Raw genomic sequence first — 18,315 nt, 5'->3', positions numbered from 1 at the left:
CATAAAGATTGATCGAATTTTATTGTTTACGACGTTATATGTTCCCAATGAAAACATCGTCCGTACGGTCTGGATGTCGATGACTTTTACCGAGATCAGATTGACCATGTTTGCCAGTTGTTTTAATTCAATTTTGCCAGTTCTATAGACACGGGTAATGCGTCGTAATGACATTTTGGCATTTAATTTCAATTAATCCAATTTTTATATTTAATTAGCAGCAAACAAAGTAAGACTCTTGTTAGGGAAGGCACCTCCAATGACTTTGTCCTCCACACACACACACACACACACACACACACACACACATTTATTATATAAAGATCAACCTTCTGGGTAATTCTTAAAAGGTTTTAGCAAGTCGCTCGTTATTTATTAAAAAGTTGTTCACGAAAGAAGTTTGAAAAATATTCTCAGTACTGAAAGACATAAATAACTAATATGTAGGTATGTGAAAATAGTATCATGTACAAGCGCGGGAGGGAATCCGACCCTCCTCTGCACCTTCACCTTAAAAAAACCTAAACTCAACCTTTATTATTGTAACCTTCTCAGCGACTCTTATAAGAAAGTTGTTTCTTAACATAAAATGATCCCACATGGGACCCCAACTTTCCACGCAAACCGTATAATAATAAATTTCGTTATAAAAATTTTTTCTTCTATTTATAAGCATACTCTTGCGTATGATTTCTTTATATTGCATCTCTTTCCATATTATATTTACTATCTTGAGGCTTTTTTATTTCCGAATTGTTAACGATAGAACATGCCGATTAAATAGCTCGAATTCGAATACCACGAATCATCCGGAACCGTTCCGTCTCTGCCCGTAGAAAAATATCTTCAAATACCAACACCTCGTGTCGATGAGCACTCGGGAAGAGGTGATACTGCGCGAATTGCGCACCATGGTGGACTTCGCCCTGTGGACGCCGCTCGAGGACGAGAGGGTGGCGGGCACGCCGCTCGAGGCGGTCATTAAACTGCTGGACGAGCCCAGCGCGGAGGTCGACTCGGACGGGAAAACCGAGGAGGTGGTGCGCGATCGCAGGAGCTGGGCGGAGGCTGTGCTCGCCGTGGCGGCCCCTCTTCTGGAAAAAGCGGCGCCGCCGGCGGCGCTCGCGAAGGTACTCGCCAGACTGGCGCAACAGCATCCGCGATCGCAGCTGGTCCCGATGCTCAGCCCGGCGATCACGAGATGCCTCAAGCACACCGTTGACTTTGGCAAGTCGCCGGACATGAGAAAGCTGCTGCAGGTGAGGGCGTCTGATAAGTCTTACGCTACTTTGTTTGATTACACAGCGAGATCAAGGGAGATCGTTCATTCCCTCTCGTTTTAACGGTATAAAAATTATGCGTAAAAAAAATAAGCTTTTGCTATTCTGACGATTCTAGTTGGTTGGGCGAATTAATTGTGACTTAAATAATAAGCGATAGGGAAGCGCGAATGTGCAGTTATAACGTTGCGTTCCGTATGTTGTAGGTGTTCATCGCCGCTTTATACGAGAACAACGACGGCGAACAGGCGATCAAGGACTACATCTCGTCGGTTCACGGGCCGGGTAGCGATTGTCCGCACCCGCGGGTACTCCCCAATCTCGTGTCCATCTGCGTCGCGGCCATATTCTACAGGCAAGTCTCGCCCAAGTTATTAATGGAACTGGATTCCCGTATCGCGAATCAGACGAAACTCTCAACGATGTTTGATTCCGATTTCGCAGGTTCGAAGTGTCGAGTCGCGCGTCGTTGGAAAAGGACGAGTCGCCGTCGTTGCCGCCGTTGCAGTGCTACCTGCTTGTCTTGAACATCGCGTAAGTGTTGCGCTCACTTGACAAACGAGTCTCTCGCATCTTACCTGCTTCACGCTTGAAATTCTCGGTTCTAAACAATCTAAACGCGTCTCATAAATCGGGAAAAACGACATTGCAGATCGGAGTACACCGACTGGCGTCCGGGTCTCGGGGCACTACTGCAGCCCGTCCCGTTCCCGGAGGAGGCTTTGGCTGTGAGAGAGGTGCAGGAGTCCGTGTTGTTGTGCGTGATGAAACGACTGGCGAAGGACCCGAGGTGCACGGTGCATCGGGTCCTGCTGCCTGTTAGAGAACCGCGTCCAGGCTGGATGCACATCGCCGCGCCGTCCAACCCGGTTTGCCCAGATCGCGGAGAATTGTTCGGCGAGATGGTGAGATTCTCTATCAAATTTTGTTTTTATTTTTTTACGAAGACTATGTTATATTTTGTTTCGCGTACCATTAATTACAATTTTGGTAGAATTTATAATGAATTTTGGTTAGAGCTTTAAAACGTAGCTTTCTTTGCGGCTAAAAATTCTCATTAATTATAATTATAAAAGATGATGATATTTATGAGAAGCATTTCTCACGCGTGCAGAAAATTTCATTAATGTTAAATCTTCAGTAAGACCTCCCGCGAAGACTAAGATATTCGAGGCAAAGTTACAATGCTAATCTAACTTCTTTAATCTCGTGTAAATCGTTCCTATTATACCGCGTTTTATATATTTGGATATTTATATATTTGGATCGCACGAAAGATATAAACATCTAACGGCGAAATAAACAGAATACATGCGGATGGATACGCATATCGCGCTTATCGGCGCAACGGCATCGAATTTATCCGCACGTGAAACGATTGTGTGGTGTATTCGGTAACGTAATCTCGCGAGCCAAGCGTTTCGAATTGCGCCTCTCCGGCCCGCGCGCGATAACACACACTGGAGTAAGATCTGTTTTGTTCAGAAACAATTCGCTCCCCTTCTCCTCCTCTCCCCGCCTCCACGGGGTAGGGAGGTCGAGGCGGCAGCGTCGATTATTCTACGCGCGATTCGATCGGAGGTCCACCTGAATATTCATGAATCGCTCTTTTGAGATGCGCGGGCGCGTCGTCTTCAATGGACCCGTATTGACAGCATCAATTCTCCAATCCTCTCGGAAATAACAGCGAAATCGAATCGCCACAATCGCGCGGAATTAATGAAGTCTGTCGGGTTGATTGCGGGCTGGCGGAACGGAACAGGAGGGACGTCCAATGATCCTTCCAGCGAGTAAATTCCAATTCTTGATTACAATCGAGATCATAATTCCATCGTCGATCCCGTCATCGAGGAATTTTAACGAGCGGGCCGAGAATCCGCTATACATTGGCCTATTTTAAGTTGAATTAACGAGCGTGGGAATTTTTCTCTGTCATTTGGAATGCACGAAAGATTCGGACAGATGTTGTAACAGCGCGCGTTCTCGACAGCTCACGACTCTGCTGGCGTGCTGCTGTCGGCGAAAGAGGTTCATCTCGTCTCTGCTGAAGCAGGCGGGCGACGATTGCATTCTGCTGGCGGTGCGGGGCTGTGACGCCGCGCAAGAAGCGCTCTGCTTGATGCTCGAGTGGCGATTGCTGCCGAACGAGGAGGCGAGGCTTCAGATAGTCAACGCGCTTGAGTCCACAAAATCCGGGAAGGAGCGTTACGCCGCTCTCTGCCAGAGGCAGAAGAACCTGCAGGAGTTGGTAAGTGAATTCGCCAGTCGCGCGCGTCCCGATCGCTTCTTCGCGTTTGGTGCTTTTGCTGTCCCTTTTTTTTTTCTTTTGAACTAACGATAATTCGACGATAAATTATGTCAGATCCTAATGCCATTTTATGCACGTACGTATGTATGTATTCGATTTCACCAGCAACAAAAAGGTGGACCTCGAAAACTGACGCTACCCGTACGAGCGACCGACGCCGACGTCGCTCTTCTGCTGGGCGGTCGTGCCCTCGGTAATCTCGAATGCCTCAGCCTGGCCTTCACTTCCGTGACGTCCGCTTGCGCGGAACAACTGATAAAATTACCGGCGCTGAGATACCTGAATCTGTGGGCCACGCAATTCGGCGACGCCGGCCTACAGATGATCAGCGAGCACCTGCAGAAGCTGCAGGTGCTGAACCTCTGCGAGACGCCCGTGTCCGACAAAGGCATCTCCACGTTGGCCTGTGAGTATCCTGATACCAGAACTTCAGTGTAATAATGATTTAATTTCTTTGCTAGAATTTGGTAAAATTAATCTTAAAGTATGAAGCAGATTTAGAAGATACAAATTCGCTACATTATATGAGATTTGATTGTTCAATATACAACAAGAGAAGTGTAAAAAGTATTTCAACATATTCAATTTTTATTTTCAAGTTTTTTATGTGAATCTATATTTCGATCTGTCGCTCGAAGAAAGTGCTATCGCTTTGTTACAGCATTAACCAGCCTAAGGAAATTGAACCTGAATAGCACGAAGCTGTCGGCTCAGACATTCGAGTCACTGAAGAAGCGACTGCCGGCCCTGCAAGAATTCGACGTTCGATACACGGAGGCCTGGTGACCCGAGGTCACGTCCAGCACCTCGACCATCTGCGCTCTTCGTGACGCAGAACTCTTCGTAACGAAGAAGCAACGCTGAGGTGCTTGGTCGTTCGGAACAAAAAATTCAAGAGACTTCACAAACGTGACGTTCGTATTCTTGATGTAATCAATCCGATCGAATATCGAGCATTGTGCGCGATAAATTCGTTCGTTTTGCTTCGATTTAGGCTAATATACAATGTTCGCGGTCAGCATAACGATCGCTGAAAGTTATGGACCTTCGTCAGTGAAACTTTCCCAGAGGGAACAAAATCTTCTGCTGACCACTGTGCGGAATGAGTGAAGAGCCTTTTACCGTGTTTTTACGTATCTTCGACGTATCTCGCTTCTTCCGGTTTAATCGATCGACAGTTCTTTCCAAAGGGCGATAAAGATGTGCGATAGATTGACGCGGTATCAATATATCCGTGTGTCCGTTAAATGTATCTTCCATTTTCAGCTGATATTGTTTACACGAGACGATATAGATGGAGATTCTCTTCCGAAAAAATCGCCTGCCAGCTAGGCGGCTCGATCGCGCTCCTACGACGTACGTTAATTTAAAAGCGCATCCCTTCCGCATCGTCGTCGAGTGGAGATCGCACTTTTCAGGAAACATTCCAGCATCGTGAGTTCAGACGTTTCCCGGGAAGACGCACATTCGTTCGAATAAATAAATATCGGGCGAACGACGAGCCGTCTCTCTCTCTCTCGGGCATTTGCATAGAATCCGTTCCAGAAATATGCGAGGTGGCACGTGTAACGATCGCGTCGAAGAGTCGCCGATCATTAGAGCCAGAAAAACGCGAAACGTTTGCGCGGTAAGTTGTCCACCTGTGGATAGCGAAGGGAACAAATGCATAGGCGCGTGGCAATAACGCGCTTGCCTCGACGATTCTGATCGAAAACGAACTAACAATCGCGTTTAACGACCGTTCACATTTTTACGCAACTCCGAAGGCCAGTTTCGTCGAGCGTCAACTTTAACAATAGCTTCAGCGAGTCCTTCCTCCATTCTAATTCCGGGAAAAGGCGAGTTGTTTTCGTTCGTTTCTACGCTGTTAAAGCGTTAGAAACGCAAACACATCTTCCTCCTCTCATCCAATCCCTTGAGTCTTTTATATATTCGTGCGCATCATATCTTAACGATATTACTTTTTTGACGGAGATTACAGATATTCGCCAGTCGATTTTCATTTATTAAGCACGCGAGCGTCGAGTTCATCATTCGCGCCGATGAGTAGTTGAAAGTCGTTTCGATCCGCCGCGTCACGAGAAACTCTCTGCTAACAAGAGTAAGTACGCCAATAAAAAGGAATCAAATAGTCCGTTTCTGGCGAATAGTTTCGCACAATGAGAAGTTTTTTTCTATCTGCAAACCTTTGCAGACAAGAAAAATTATCGAACGTTTTACTAACGTCATCCAATAGAGTCAGCGTTAATTATAAGAGTCTCGGCTAACGGATAATCGGCGAAGAACCAGCATGATGACGACAATGATCGCGACGATCCTCCGCGATCTCCGAAACAAAGACTGTTCCCAATCGTGTGTCAGCGCGTTGCTGGACCGCAGCCGCCAATCGATACCACTGCGTGAAGTGTCCTTTTCGTCGGGGGGACACTACCGACTTAACTCCTTTCCGTTCGAGGCGTGCTAACTGCCTTAATCAGCGAGTTCTGAGCGACCACTGCCACAACGCGTCGCGTCACAGCGAGCGCGACTCTACTCTAGCAAAAAAAAAAAAAATGAAGAAGCGAAGCTTCTCGAAGCGTTCCATGTTCTGTCGCGATGTCGGGAAGCTGCGCGCGGTATAGACGAAACTTCGAGAGTCGCGGACGACGCGGACTCGCACCACGTGCATTTCGTTCCCTAGTGTAAATAGATAGGTAGACTATTAAGAATCATCTCCCTCTCTCCCGTTTCTCCTTCGATTTAATTAGATAGATTTTAATAATTTATTCTCTAGCTAGAATCTTCTCGTATTTATATATTACGATAATATTACAATGTATGTCGCACGATCCAACTCGTACTAGCGTGAACACGCGTTTAGGAGGGATAGTCGATATCTCGTGTTTAGAGCGCCGGCAAGAAGGAGGAGAAAGAAGAAGAGAGAGCGAGAGAGGGTGCCTCTCGAAGAGGTAGCAGGATTCGGCCGTCACGAGAATCGTGGCGACGGCGATCGACGATTTCGCAACAAAAAAAGAAAAAAAAAAGGAAGAAGAAAATCTCGTCTCGATTATTGTAAATGCCGCAAGGGAACAAGCATTGTAAGAAGACTGTTTACGTCAATTTCAATAAGGATCATTAACTTAGGGAGCCACGAATTAATTACTCAAGTTAATTCCACAAAGCGTCACACACGTCCTGTGAGCGAAGCAAATAAAATTCGAGTTTAATACCTCACAGCATTTCCGTTCCGTCACGCCTTCCTTTGTCTCTCACGTCTCGTCAGCGAGATTCGCGATCTTGCGCTGGCCTTTTGGCGACTCGCCAAAAAGCTAAAAGTTTCTCTTTAAGTTTTATCCTTAAATCGTTTCCTCGCATGTAATTCTAGCCGTTGTCGTTTCGTCGGTGAAAATCTGTAAAACATACTCTGTTAGACGTGTTACGAGAATGATCGGATGATTCAGCGTTAAATTATTAATAGTCGTATCTTTCTTTGACATTTTCGTACGAATAAATTGTTTAATCGAAGAATAACGTCGTCGTCTTCTGCATCGTTTGCCCACTGCGCCCTATCCCACTAACATTTATTAATTATCTTTTCAGGGGTGAAATATGAAGAATATTAATGTTGAACTTGTTATTTGTTATATTTCGATGCTACACACGTTGGACAAGTGAAGCGATTAAAATGAATAACGGTGCATTTCAAGTATTGACGATTATTATTTTATTTTGCTCTATTAAATACGAAAATTATTTTTATGCAAGTTGCACCTTAGAGAGATACAAATAAATGCAAAAAGTCATTAAAATCATTACGATTCCATACATCTCAGACTACAGTTAACGTACATATTAATCGATATATCGTGATTCCGTATTATTCTCTACGTCTGCACAAGGTAAGTACGTTTGATTTTTAGCGAAACTGAGATAATACAACTTTTCTAAATACAATAAAAATTGATTAATGGGTTAAGTAGGAGAAATATATTCGTCATTTTATGAAATATTAAATATCTTTTTGTTACAAGACATCTATATATATATATATAAAATATACAAAATTTACCATAAAATTTCAAATTTATGTAAATTAAGTTTATTGAAATGCGTCAGAAATACGCATATTTTGACGTTTTATTATAGTAGATTATAATTCGCTCGTGGCTCCTCGATTATTTTAAAATTAAAATTATGAAGATTTAAATCTGATCCTCGCGTTCTTCATTTACTCGTTGTTACGGTAAATCATCGAGAGCCTGTTTTAGAAGTCGTAATTCATTCTGCGTTGTATTATTTGCTGTTGGTAGTTGGAAGCAATCTCCGCCTGAACCTCCCTCTTTAAATTATCAGGTAACTGATCCCACACAGGTTGAGGCACAGTATCTGAAAAATAACGTTGAACCTTCGTCTGTAAATGTCACAATTGTAATTATTTTCAGCTTAAAATATCTTGGGAATTTCCAAGTAAATTATTTCTCCGTTTCAATTATTCTGTTAAATTTACATCACATTTTAGTTTAACTTGTTTGAATAAAATTACATCAATGTCTTTTAATTAAATTTTAATTGAATTGTGATATGAGTAATTTAAGTCTCTGATGATGACGCGTTAGGTTTGCGCTGCATAAAAATTGCTCGTTTTACCTGTGCACCTATACATCAAATCCGACCAGGTGATCATCTCCTGCGAGAAGCAATAGACACCTAGTTTACCGCCCTGCAGAGTCGAGTCGAACACGTTCCCGGAGTCGGTTACCAGCTGCGTGCCCTGATACAACCAGAATCTGATCAGGCCGATCTTAGGCCTGTGCAACAGATGCCACCTGTACGACACCCTTGGCTGCCAGCCGAACTTCCTCGGGTCCTTCCACAGGACCCTCACCTGATTGGGTGTGTCCTCCTTGTGCCAGAGGCTGTTTCGGAGCATCTCGCCCGGCCCGGTCTCGGACTGGACGAGCTTCAATACAATCCCGGGATCTGCTTCGGCACGGAATGGAGCCGGTTCCCAATAGACCTGCTCTCCCTTCTTCCAATAAACAACGTAAAAATGTCGATTATCCTGGTAGGAAAAGACGAAGCCCGCAAAATCATCGTCGTCGTCGTGATTATCAATGTAGAAGGTTCCTTCGAAGTCGACGTTACTCAGCTCGTCCGCTCCTTTGTAGACAAAGAAGACGGATATAAAAAGGATATACGAAAATATGAATATTTCTTCATAGAACTAGTTAATAATTAATTAAGATCTCATCTCTTACATCCGTTGAATTTAATTTATATGATACCAGGTATATATATCTTTATAATAGAGATATATGGACTTACCTATCGCGATTCCGGGATCGCTGTTAAGAGTCTGTTGGATCTCAGCACCTTGATTATGAATTTTCCACACGGGATCTTGCTGCGAGGTACCGTGTGGATCGAGAGCGACCGTGGTGTATTTACGGAAATCTGTCGCCCATATCATACTGTTATTAGGACAATTATCCTCGATGTTGATAACCGTGTCATTGTCGTTGTCGTTCCAGCATGCATCACCAATGCCTCTGCCGTCTACGTACAAAATATGGAAGTTAATCTCCACGTCCTTTTTTTCAACTAACAATTAATAATAATTTTTCACAGACGACATTATTATCCTGTGATCTTACAATCTAAACGCTCTTAGAAAAAAATCCGTTAAAAAAACTTACGAGTGCTACGTTGATCCGGATTGTAGACGTAAGGACAGTTATCGCTCCTGTTGGGTATACCATCCCCGTCGATGTCGTCGTCGCACTCGTCGCCGAAGCCATCGTGGTCGCCGTCGTTCTGTCCGGGATTCGGCATGTCCGGGCAATTATCCTTGTCGTCCTGGACGCCGTCCCTGTCGCGATCCGCGTTGGTGTCGCAAACATCCCCGACGCCGTCGGCATCAATATCCGCTTGGTCGGGATTGCTAATGGCAGGACAATTGTCGCAGACGTCGCCGATGCCGTCCGCATCACTGTCGCGCTGATCCGAATTCTTTATCTTGAGACAGTTGTCCTGAGTGTTGTATATACCTGGACGATATCCCTTTATGAGCGACATTATTCGCGCGTTGAGAGAGAGAGAGAGAGGGATTGTCGCGATAGCTTCAATTAATAATCATTCTCTAACGTAAAATAGCGATATGTGGAACGTGACTTTTTAATCGGCATTTCTCCTTATTTTTCGTTATGTCTTTTTACTCGGCATTTAATCCGGACTTCCTTTTCAACGTTTAAATTATTATACCGTCATTATCCAGATCGTGATCGCACGCGTCGCCCGATCCGTCATCGTCGTAGTCTTCCTGATGCGGATTCCAATTCAACGGGCAATTGTCGCAGGCGTCGCCGATCTTGTCGCTGTCGCTGTCCAGCTGGTTCGGATTATAAATGTGCAGACAGTTGTCGGACAGATTCAAAACGCCGTCGTTGTCCGCGTCGTCGTCGCAAGCGTCGCCGGTTCCATCCTCGTCGGCGTCTTCCTGGCCGCTGTTCGGCACCGTCGGACAATTGTCGGCGTGACAGCGACGGTCGTGGCAGCGAAGGCTCCTGTCGGGGATGCCGTCGCTGTCGCTGTCGGGACCGCAACTATATCCGTTTCCGGCCCAGCCGACGCGACACTGCAAAAGATACGATTAAATAGATGGTGTTTTAATTAACAATAAAATTGGATGACTCTAATAATTAAATAGCAATTACTTACAAATTATAAAAGTCTAGAGACAACTACAAAGATGAGACAATCATTTTCCGCTAATTCTTCTAAATAAAGTCTTTTCTGAATTTATTCCACTAAGTTTATATATTTAATATTTCTCAATTCTCATTGTGATATTTTGCTTTTTATTTAAATAAAATATTATTATATATAATAGCCAGGAATGCTATATAAATCTCGAGCTTTCGGCACAATTTTCGTTGGATGATACACGATACACGATGGGGACGCTTACCTTGCATACATATTCGTTGGTGTACCTGGCGATGCAATTAGCATTAACATCACAAACCGTTACCATGTCCGGACAGACGTCATGCTGAAGATGACATCCTGACGTTTGATTGCCGATATAGCCGCCTCTGCACGGGCCGCATCTGTAGGATCCCTTTAAGAACGAAGAGTAACATATCGTTGAAACACACAAAACGAGATAAAGCCTAGCGTTTCTTTTTAAAATGCACGAGTTGAAAAATCTTCGTAAATTTCTCACCTCCGTGTTAATACATTCGGAATGGGGATCGCATCCGCCGTTGTTGGTGTCGCACTCGTTTATGTCCTGGCAGATCTGTTTCCGCGTCCTGGCCATCTCGACACCGACGCCTTCCGTCATGGGTCCCGTGTAACCCGTCGGACATCGGTCGCATCTGTATCCAGGATGGAGATTAATGCACCGCACTCCAGGGTGACAGGGTCGCGCCAGCTCGCATTCGTTCGCGTCGTGGCAGGACGTGCCGTTACCCACGTATCCCAATGGACATGAGCCGCATCTGTATCACATTTGAGATTAACCAGAACCATACGATGACACCCGATATACGTGACACACGATGAAAGATACGCGAAACTCGAATGATATTCTATGTCATATGAAAAAATATATATAGAAAACTCGATGAAGAATTGCGAAGCTAAGCAGACACGAACATTAAATTTTTATATCGTTTCTTATATGCTAAATCTTACGTCAAAAGTTTGTTAATTACATAATTATGAGAAACGAGTTGTTTCTCTCTTAAAATAAAATTTTGTGCTTTCACAGAGAGAATTTATCTCAAAAATTAATAATATGCCCGTGAGACATTTACTTGAAATATGGTGGGCTGTGAGTGGGGTAGCATTTAACTTCCGGATGACAGGGGTGATGGTCGCAGGGATTTCTCATCCTTTCGCATCTTTCACCGTCGCCGACGTATCCGCTTGGACATCTGCCGCATCTGAAAACAGAATTATAAATCAAATTGTGACAGACGTCCTCGTGAAATTTACATTACATGTTTGTCATCATCATCAAGGTATCATCTTCAATTCATCAGTCTTATACCTTTCATCTTATTCTATGGATTTGAGAGCGCGCGATCATTATACATTTAGTGACAATCTCTTACCTGTAACCATTGTCGTTGTCGTCGTAACACCGCACCCCCTGATAGCACGGCCGTTGAATGCAGGTGATGACATTGATTTTGGAGCAGACCCGCCCGTTTCCGGTGTAACCGCGAAGACAGGGTCCGCACTGGGGTCCGCTCGGTGTGTTACGGCAATCGACGCCGGGGTAGCACGGGGAGTTATGGTCGCACGTGGACGGCGGCGGTGTCACTACGGAATTACCGGGATCACGGCTCGATTGACGAGTGAATTGCCAATTTTTCGGGGGATTTTCGACAGCCGGTCTCCCATACGCGCCGTGCGCGTCGTCGAGCGGGCCCGGCGCGGGCCCAGAAAATTATGCGACGGCCCAGCGTGTCGTACGTGCACGTGCAAGTGATATACGTTAAGTGCTTAAAGAGATCGACTTAAGATCGACGTCGCGGATCCTGTGCGCATTCTTTATCTCTTTAGATTTTAGAATAAGAACAATGTAATGAGGGATAACAATAACGCAGTTGCAAAGCTGTTTTATATTAATTTTAGTTCAATTTCTGATGATAGAACATCGAAACGTTTATTTGAAGAAATAAAGAAGAGAAGAGAGCGAGCGAGAGAGAGACAGAGCAAGTAAAATTTTTCCTCGATTATACTGCAACAGGATCTTTGTATAAATTGTAAACTTGTCATCGAAGAACTATTAGCTCGGAGAAATTAGCGACATTTAATCTTTATGGTTACAAATATCACGTTTTAAATGCTTAAGTAAAAGCTCCCGCTAACTGGGACACATATCGAAAGAAACATGTGAATATACGTGCTAGATTGCGCAAGAATACAAGAGTCACAACAAAGTTGAATTTTTTTCTAACAACAGGCATTTATTGCGTTGTAAGATTGTTTAATACAACTATTGCATATAAATAGGTAGTCTCCGCTGACAATTGCCACGTACAGATTAAAGTTTCGAGGGCGTGAAGGACGACGCGCGTGAGATAGATTAATAAGATTCATTCAAACTGGCATTACGATGCGGTTTTGGCTAGCTTCTAAGTTAAAAGAACTGTTATTTTCGAGCACGTGTCCTTTCAATACGACGGAACGTCACTCACCGATGGGTGTACGACACGCCGAGCAGTTTTCGATCAAGTGACGAAGATGCTGGGTTTCCATCCTCTGCAAAAACGAAAGAGTCGTAAGTCCTTCAAGTTGCACGCATTTTTTTTCTTATAATCGAATAACGTTGCACTTTCTTCTGCCAAAATAATTCAATAATAAAAAATAAAACATACCCTTTATGTAATCTTATATTAAAAAAAAAAACATTTTTATTTTATATATAATCGGAAGAAATATAACGCTTTAAGATTTTTCGTATTTATATATATATTATTCTAATATTATCAAAATATTAATTTGAAATCTCCGAAGATTTTTATTCACATACAATGAAGAAATTGCTTTATTGCTTTAACTCACATTCAGTTCCAGTTCCCTCCAAAGTTGCTTGGTAGCGTTGATTAATTCGTTCAAGGTTTTCACGAGTTGATCGTCGGTCTGGCAGACTGGAAAACACTTGCCGTGAGAACACGTTAAACAACTTAACTTAAACGTCCGTTCATCTCACCCACCTCTCTCGTCCAGACTCTGGATCCCGATGTCGCCTCTCCTGGGCACTCTTTTGCCGGATGATTCGTCCGATGAGTCCGGCATGTCCGTCTGATTCGAATCGTATCCGTCCTGACCTGGACCAGCGGAGTACGGACTACGACCAGGTCGCTTGGAACTGTTGGGAGATCCAGTCTCGTCTGATCCATCTGGCGTTAGGGAAGGATTCTTATTAGAATCGTATGGACTCGATCCGTCAGGTCGTTTGTCAGAGCCAAACAAATTCGGTTTGTCGGGCTTCGAACCTGAGTGATCGGGTTTAGCGAGCCCAGGTATCTTAGGACGTTTAGTAGGACGATGTGCCGCGGTGAAATGCAGAGGCTGCGACGTGAACGGTGGAGGACGAGATCCGTTTGGATCAAGACCGTCCGACTCATCTGATCCAGCTCCAGATTTATCGGAGTCGGATGGATTCAATTTATTGGGTTTCGAATTTGAGTGACTATCGGGTCGTTTAGTGGGTGGTCCAAATTGATGTGGTCTCTTAGGTCGATGTCCCTTAGGAGTGAATGACGATGGTTGAGATCCATCTGGGTAGTCAAGATCGTCCGTTTCGCCCGATTTTCCGGGGTGAGAAAACGGATTGGCAGAGTCGTGCGGATCGTGTTTGTTGGGTTTGCTTTTGCTATCTGGACGACCCGAGTGATCTTTCTTCTTGGGTCGATCGCTCGGACGACCATGATGATCCTTCTTGTCGGAAGGTTTCTTATGATCCCAGGGACGTTTCGGACTACTGGAAGACGGCAAACCGTTATGATCTGATGTGCTCGATCCCCCTCCGTCGATTCCGTCACTTGATTCGTTCCCGTCAGGTCGATCGGGAAATTTCTTTTGATCGTCTTCCTCGGAATCGATAGGTTGTGCTTTCGGTTGGTTATCGAATACTGAAGGCTGCTTCATTTCGGCTAAATTATCGGGACATTGCTCTTTCTTCAGCACCTCAGTGATGGTGGCAGGCTGATACACTTTTATTCGGCATTTTCGTTCTTTAAACTAAAAGAAAATTTGAAATTTTGATTTTATTATAATGAATTAATATTATTGTTAATCGAATAAATTTTAATTTAACGAATTGTCAGTTGAATAAAAATAAGAATAAATTGCACACACAATTAGTGCATTTAATCTACAATTAAAAACTATATATAACGTATATAGCCGAAGTAATTATCAATATTTTTAATACTGTTAAATTGCTGTCGAAATCAAGATGGCAATTCGGAGAATAATTTTTATTTTCGTAATAAAAAGAAATATAAAAGTCCACAAGAATTATCGAGAATAGAAAGTTAAGTCGTGGAATTATGACATTGCATAAAGTCGGAATGTAATAATGCCAGTGACAGAAATAGGGCGCGAATAATTCATTGAAACGAATTCAATTCATCCGAGTAGTCAGGGATCGTTGTGTCTGGGTTGGGTAAGCCAACCAGGTGCACGTAACAGAAGCAACTAGCTTAGGTCTCGTCAACCATATTTGGAAAGACGTCGTCCCACGTTTGTGGACGTCACGAACAACACGTAAATAAGAAAATACTGTACGATCGTGAGCGAAGAAAGTAGCAGCCGGGAAAAAATAATATCGGGCAAAATTAAAGTTGCGGGAACAAGTAGAAATTTATTTTTAGATTTAGCGTTAAAAAAAGCAATTTCGGATGACGTGTTCGCGTTTACGCGTTCTTAATAGTTTCTCGGCAAAGTGCGCGAATTAACACTAAGGATAATATGTCTAACGATAAGATTTACATAAGCTTGTAAGATTGTTGTGGAAAATATTCTGTGAAAAGTAAGAAAACTTACTACTTCCACTAACGGTTGGTCCCCGATCTCGGCTATGTCGCGGAAGGTTTGCTTGAGCGGTATAGAACCTTCGTAAACGCAGTCGACGTACACGTCCATGCGAGAATTAGGCTGCGTCTGATGCACCAGGATAATCAGACTCTTCAGAGGGGTGTTCACCGCGAGGCTGTCCACGTTGACGTGCGAGGCACTGCGTCGACCGGTATCATCCATGCTCTCGAGTATAACTGGAATGGAACATTGAAGTTGTAAGTAATTGTAAATGCGGAGGCTCGAGGGATCGCGATGCGGGAAGATCCTCTGGACTCACCGCGCTTCGTCCGTCGATCGAGTAGGAGCACCATTTTCGGTTCTCGATATTTCACAGCCAGCAGGGTCTCGAGCGAGCCGCCGGAGTGCTTCCTCTTGTCTCTGATGTTGGATAACGCGATAATGAACTCATCTTCGTACCACGCGTCCTGTAGGCTCGCAGTTAGAGCTGTCGTACGGCGGAAGGGTAAAAAAAGGAGAAGACAGCATAAGTAAAAGTAATCCTGCGTTGAGTAAATCGCTCAATTGTTAATCAATAGGAAATTGTAGTTTATTTGCGTTGTTTAATATACATAAAAAAAATAATATAAAGAATTCTGCGATAGAATACAATAGTTGAGTGACCTGAGAGAAGTCTCATGTATTGGTCACCGATCCCACGTTACTACCGGGTTTCTTGTCGCGCCGCGCCGAGAATGGTCTTCAGTGCAGGAACGCGGAGAGAATAGCGGGAGAAACATTTTATTTTCGCGAGAAGAGAACGCGAATCGGAATCAACGTAGTGATCGACGCTAAGACCTCGACAATACAAAATTGCTCTCGTAAATTATTCGCCACTTTTTAAATCGAAACCTTTACCTTCGTCGGACACGACGCTACCATCGACGGCGCAGACAACCAGCAGCCCGAGGATCAGCACAGTCGGGACTCGCATCCTGACGCGATCCCGATGCACTCCGCGCGAATATATTCGGTATCGTCCTCAGCTGGTGGATTCCCGAAGATTGGAAAGTGAAACGCGAATCTCCTGCGATCCCCTTGGCGAGCCACTTTCTCGTCTCGGGATCGCGGTGCGATGGATTCTGACGGATACGACGGCACGCGCGCGGATGCAGAAGGCACGGCCGCCGACTGGAGCGCGGATACGGACCGTCCGCGACTTTATACGTCGCCCACGAGTACGGCTTTACGGACGAGATTTTGTTCGTCTCTTACCTGCGCCTGATACGTAGCGAGCAGAGAAAACACCGATGAACTAAAGTGAATCAGAATCATTACTATTTTATTATTTTAGAAAGATTGCGAACTGTAATTATACCTCTAAAAAGAAGATAGAACAAGAGCGACAGGCTCTTTGCGATAAACGCTATATGTTAAAGGATGAATTTTAAACCAATACCTTGAGTTAAATATTTTGTTATTTTTAACTACCCCGTGTGTCGAAATGTATTAGTTTAACACAATATGATTTTAATTCCATTGATTTAGTCATATTAACATTGTTTTAGATAATTTAACGACATATTGATTAGGAGCAGTGGCGATCTATAGGATGGTGAAAAATAACTTAAAATGAGTATAATTTGACGCTACGAATCTAACAGTGTAAAATTAATATTGCAAACAAACGAAATGGAAAGATAAGAATAAAGAATGATGTATGTTTATTCGTGAAGATTTTATCTCAAAGATATTATTTGTGTGTTTGTACATATATTACTTTGGTAAAATTTATATTCGATTACATTATTAAATTGTGTTTTATTGAATTAATTTTGCAGTTGGAAATGGACAGTGGAGTAAGCAGTATTATTGACGTATGATCTGGCCGAATGATTAGTCCTGATATCATCGATACATTACTCCGACATTATTGTGCGCACCCGCCCACGAGCTGTTTTTAACGATATGAAATAGTCATAGCGGAAAGGCGCGTCAGAGCCGGCGCTAATATAAATTAAACGCTTCCTTCTACGGCGACACGAGGAACTTCTCGGCGAAAACAATTAATATGCAATACACTCACATATTAGCATCCCGTATTATCATTTTAGGATACGTACAACTGTAAAACTGTCACCACGTCGCGGATAATATCTACAGACAAATGCAAATTCGAAGATGAGGATAGCAGTTTTCTGCGCTCGTAACTCCGACTTTTTATTGATTTATATTAATTTTTTTGTATAGATAAAAAAGCCTCTCCAATCTCGATAGATTTCTGTGACGGGAGTTTAGGTCTTTCCGATGCGACGGAACCTTGCAACAGGTATGTAACAATGTTGTTGGTGTGCCAGTTACGCGTGTGTGGGAAGTGGTCCCACCTACACATCCACACCAGTTTCAAACCGTAGACACGCTGCAGAAAGCCTAGTTTCCTTCATGGTGATATACACGGTGTCTCCAAAAAAATTATTGTTTCTTTATCCGAAAAATTAGCGTCTTTTATTCGATATAGTTGAACGCTAACGCGTGAAACGACGCATGACAATTTGATTGTACCTATCGTAATCCGCGCGAGAAATATCCGACATCAAATATGTGCGAATTTTACAAATTAAATATTTGTGACTTTGACATTATAAATTTCTACGCGAATTTCTTTTAACTCTCTCAATTATTCACGGACGACGTTCCGTCGGATGTCTGACGATCGGTCAGACGTTTCTAATTTGCGAGTGGATTGCTTTGCTGTAACATCATACGGAATCTCGTAAACTTATCGATAGATAATCGCTCTTAACTGATTTCAACGTGGCGAGAATGTTTTGCTCTTGCGTTTCGATACGTCATGCCGCGTTTTTCGTCCACGCGATACACGTGCCCCGTTGCGAACACGCGGAACGAAAGGGGCCGCTTCGGCCGCGGCCGTCATTTCGTCTCCGTCATTAACTACGTTCCAGCCGTGTCGGATGCTGACCGAGACTTTGCGCGGCCGCCACCGGTACCACGTGATCAATTTTCCATCCTAATTAACCGACATTATGGATACGATGTGCGGGCTGAGTCTGATGTATGTAACTGGCCCGTTGCGTATACACGAGACTCGGCACGGAGTCACGCAGATTTAACTCAATTAAGGCTTAGCTGGCGAGTGCTGCAAAGACGCGTCTGATTCCGGGAAAGACACGATGACACTCCCTTACCTGT

The 18,315-nt window shown here is 43.8% G+C and overlaps 2 protein-coding genes across 3 annotated transcripts in view; one reads left to right on the top strand and one right to left on the bottom strand.

Annotated features, from left to right (window-relative positions):
* The window catches only part of LOC139818202 (C-Maf-inducing protein), a 33,394-nt gene extending 26,771 nt beyond the window's left edge, over positions 1 to 6,623 (top strand). Inside the window, exons 3-9 of the mRNA XM_071786800.1 lie at positions 837 to 1,259; positions 1,487 to 1,635; positions 1,725 to 1,814; positions 1,933 to 2,185; positions 3,271 to 3,528; positions 3,694 to 3,994; positions 4,250 to 6,623. Of these exons, the coding sequence (XP_071642901.1) occupies positions 837 to 1,259; positions 1,487 to 1,635; positions 1,725 to 1,814; positions 1,933 to 2,185; positions 3,271 to 3,528; positions 3,694 to 3,994; positions 4,250 to 4,374 (1,599 nt within the window). The 3' untranslated portion in view covers positions 4,375 to 6,623. The remainder of the gene's footprint in view (positions 1 to 836; positions 1,260 to 1,486; positions 1,636 to 1,724; positions 1,815 to 1,932; positions 2,186 to 3,270; positions 3,529 to 3,693; positions 3,995 to 4,249) is intronic.
* A 1,008-nt stretch (positions 6,624 to 7,631) lies between these two features.
* On the bottom strand, positions 7,632 to 18,289 carry Tsp (Thrombospondin). 2 transcript variants are annotated; one of them, XM_071786799.1, is made up of 16 exons: positions 16,024 to 18,289; positions 15,446 to 15,613; positions 15,136 to 15,362; positions 13,581 to 14,328; positions 13,299 to 13,484; positions 13,147 to 13,232; positions 12,780 to 12,843; positions 11,688 to 11,898; positions 11,388 to 11,516; positions 10,793 to 11,069; positions 10,535 to 10,687; positions 9,829 to 10,201; positions 9,264 to 9,614; positions 8,893 to 9,123; positions 8,215 to 8,727; positions 7,632 to 7,953 (listed from the first exon to the last, which is right to left on the bottom strand). In XM_071786799.1, exons 1-16 carry the CDS (start codon positions 16,097 to 16,099, stop codon positions 7,832 to 7,834), a joined length of 3,915 nt encoding a protein of 1,304 aa, XP_071642900.1. In that variant the 5' UTR covers positions 16,100 to 18,289; the 3' UTR covers positions 7,632 to 7,831. The 2 variants fall into 2 exon arrangements, with proteins under 2 accessions (XP_071642900.1, XP_071642899.1); XM_071786798.1 differs by having other exon boundaries at positions 13,299 to 14,328.
* Positions 18,290 to 18,315: the final 26 nt, after the last annotated feature.

This window comes from Temnothorax longispinosus, chromosome 8, assembly GCF_030848805.1.
Source record: "Temnothorax longispinosus isolate EJ_2023e chromosome 8, Tlon_JGU_v1, whole genome shotgun sequence".
Lineage (NCBI taxonomy): Eukaryota > Metazoa > Arthropoda > Insecta > Hymenoptera > Formicidae > Temnothorax > Temnothorax longispinosus.
The sequence above is the reverse complement of the archived record's forward strand: the minus strand, read 5'-3'. Positions and strand labels throughout refer to the sequence as shown.

What these genes read in the sequence shown, in the direction of transcription:
- Tsp (XM_071786798.1), bottom strand. Translation starts at nt 16,099, where the DNA reads ATGCGAGTCCCGACTGTGCTGATCCTCGGGCTGCTGGTTGTCTGCGCC. An exon ending in TAGCGTCGTGTCCGACGAAG is followed by an intron (nt 15,614 to 16,023) that starts GTAAAGGTTTCG and finishes GCCGTACGACAG; the next exon opens with CTCTAACTGCGAGCCTACAG. An exon ending in TTTGATGTATAGGTGCACAG is followed by an intron (nt 7,954 to 8,214) that starts GTAAAACGAGCA and finishes GTTATTTTTCAG; the next exon opens with ATACTGTGCCTCAACCTGTG.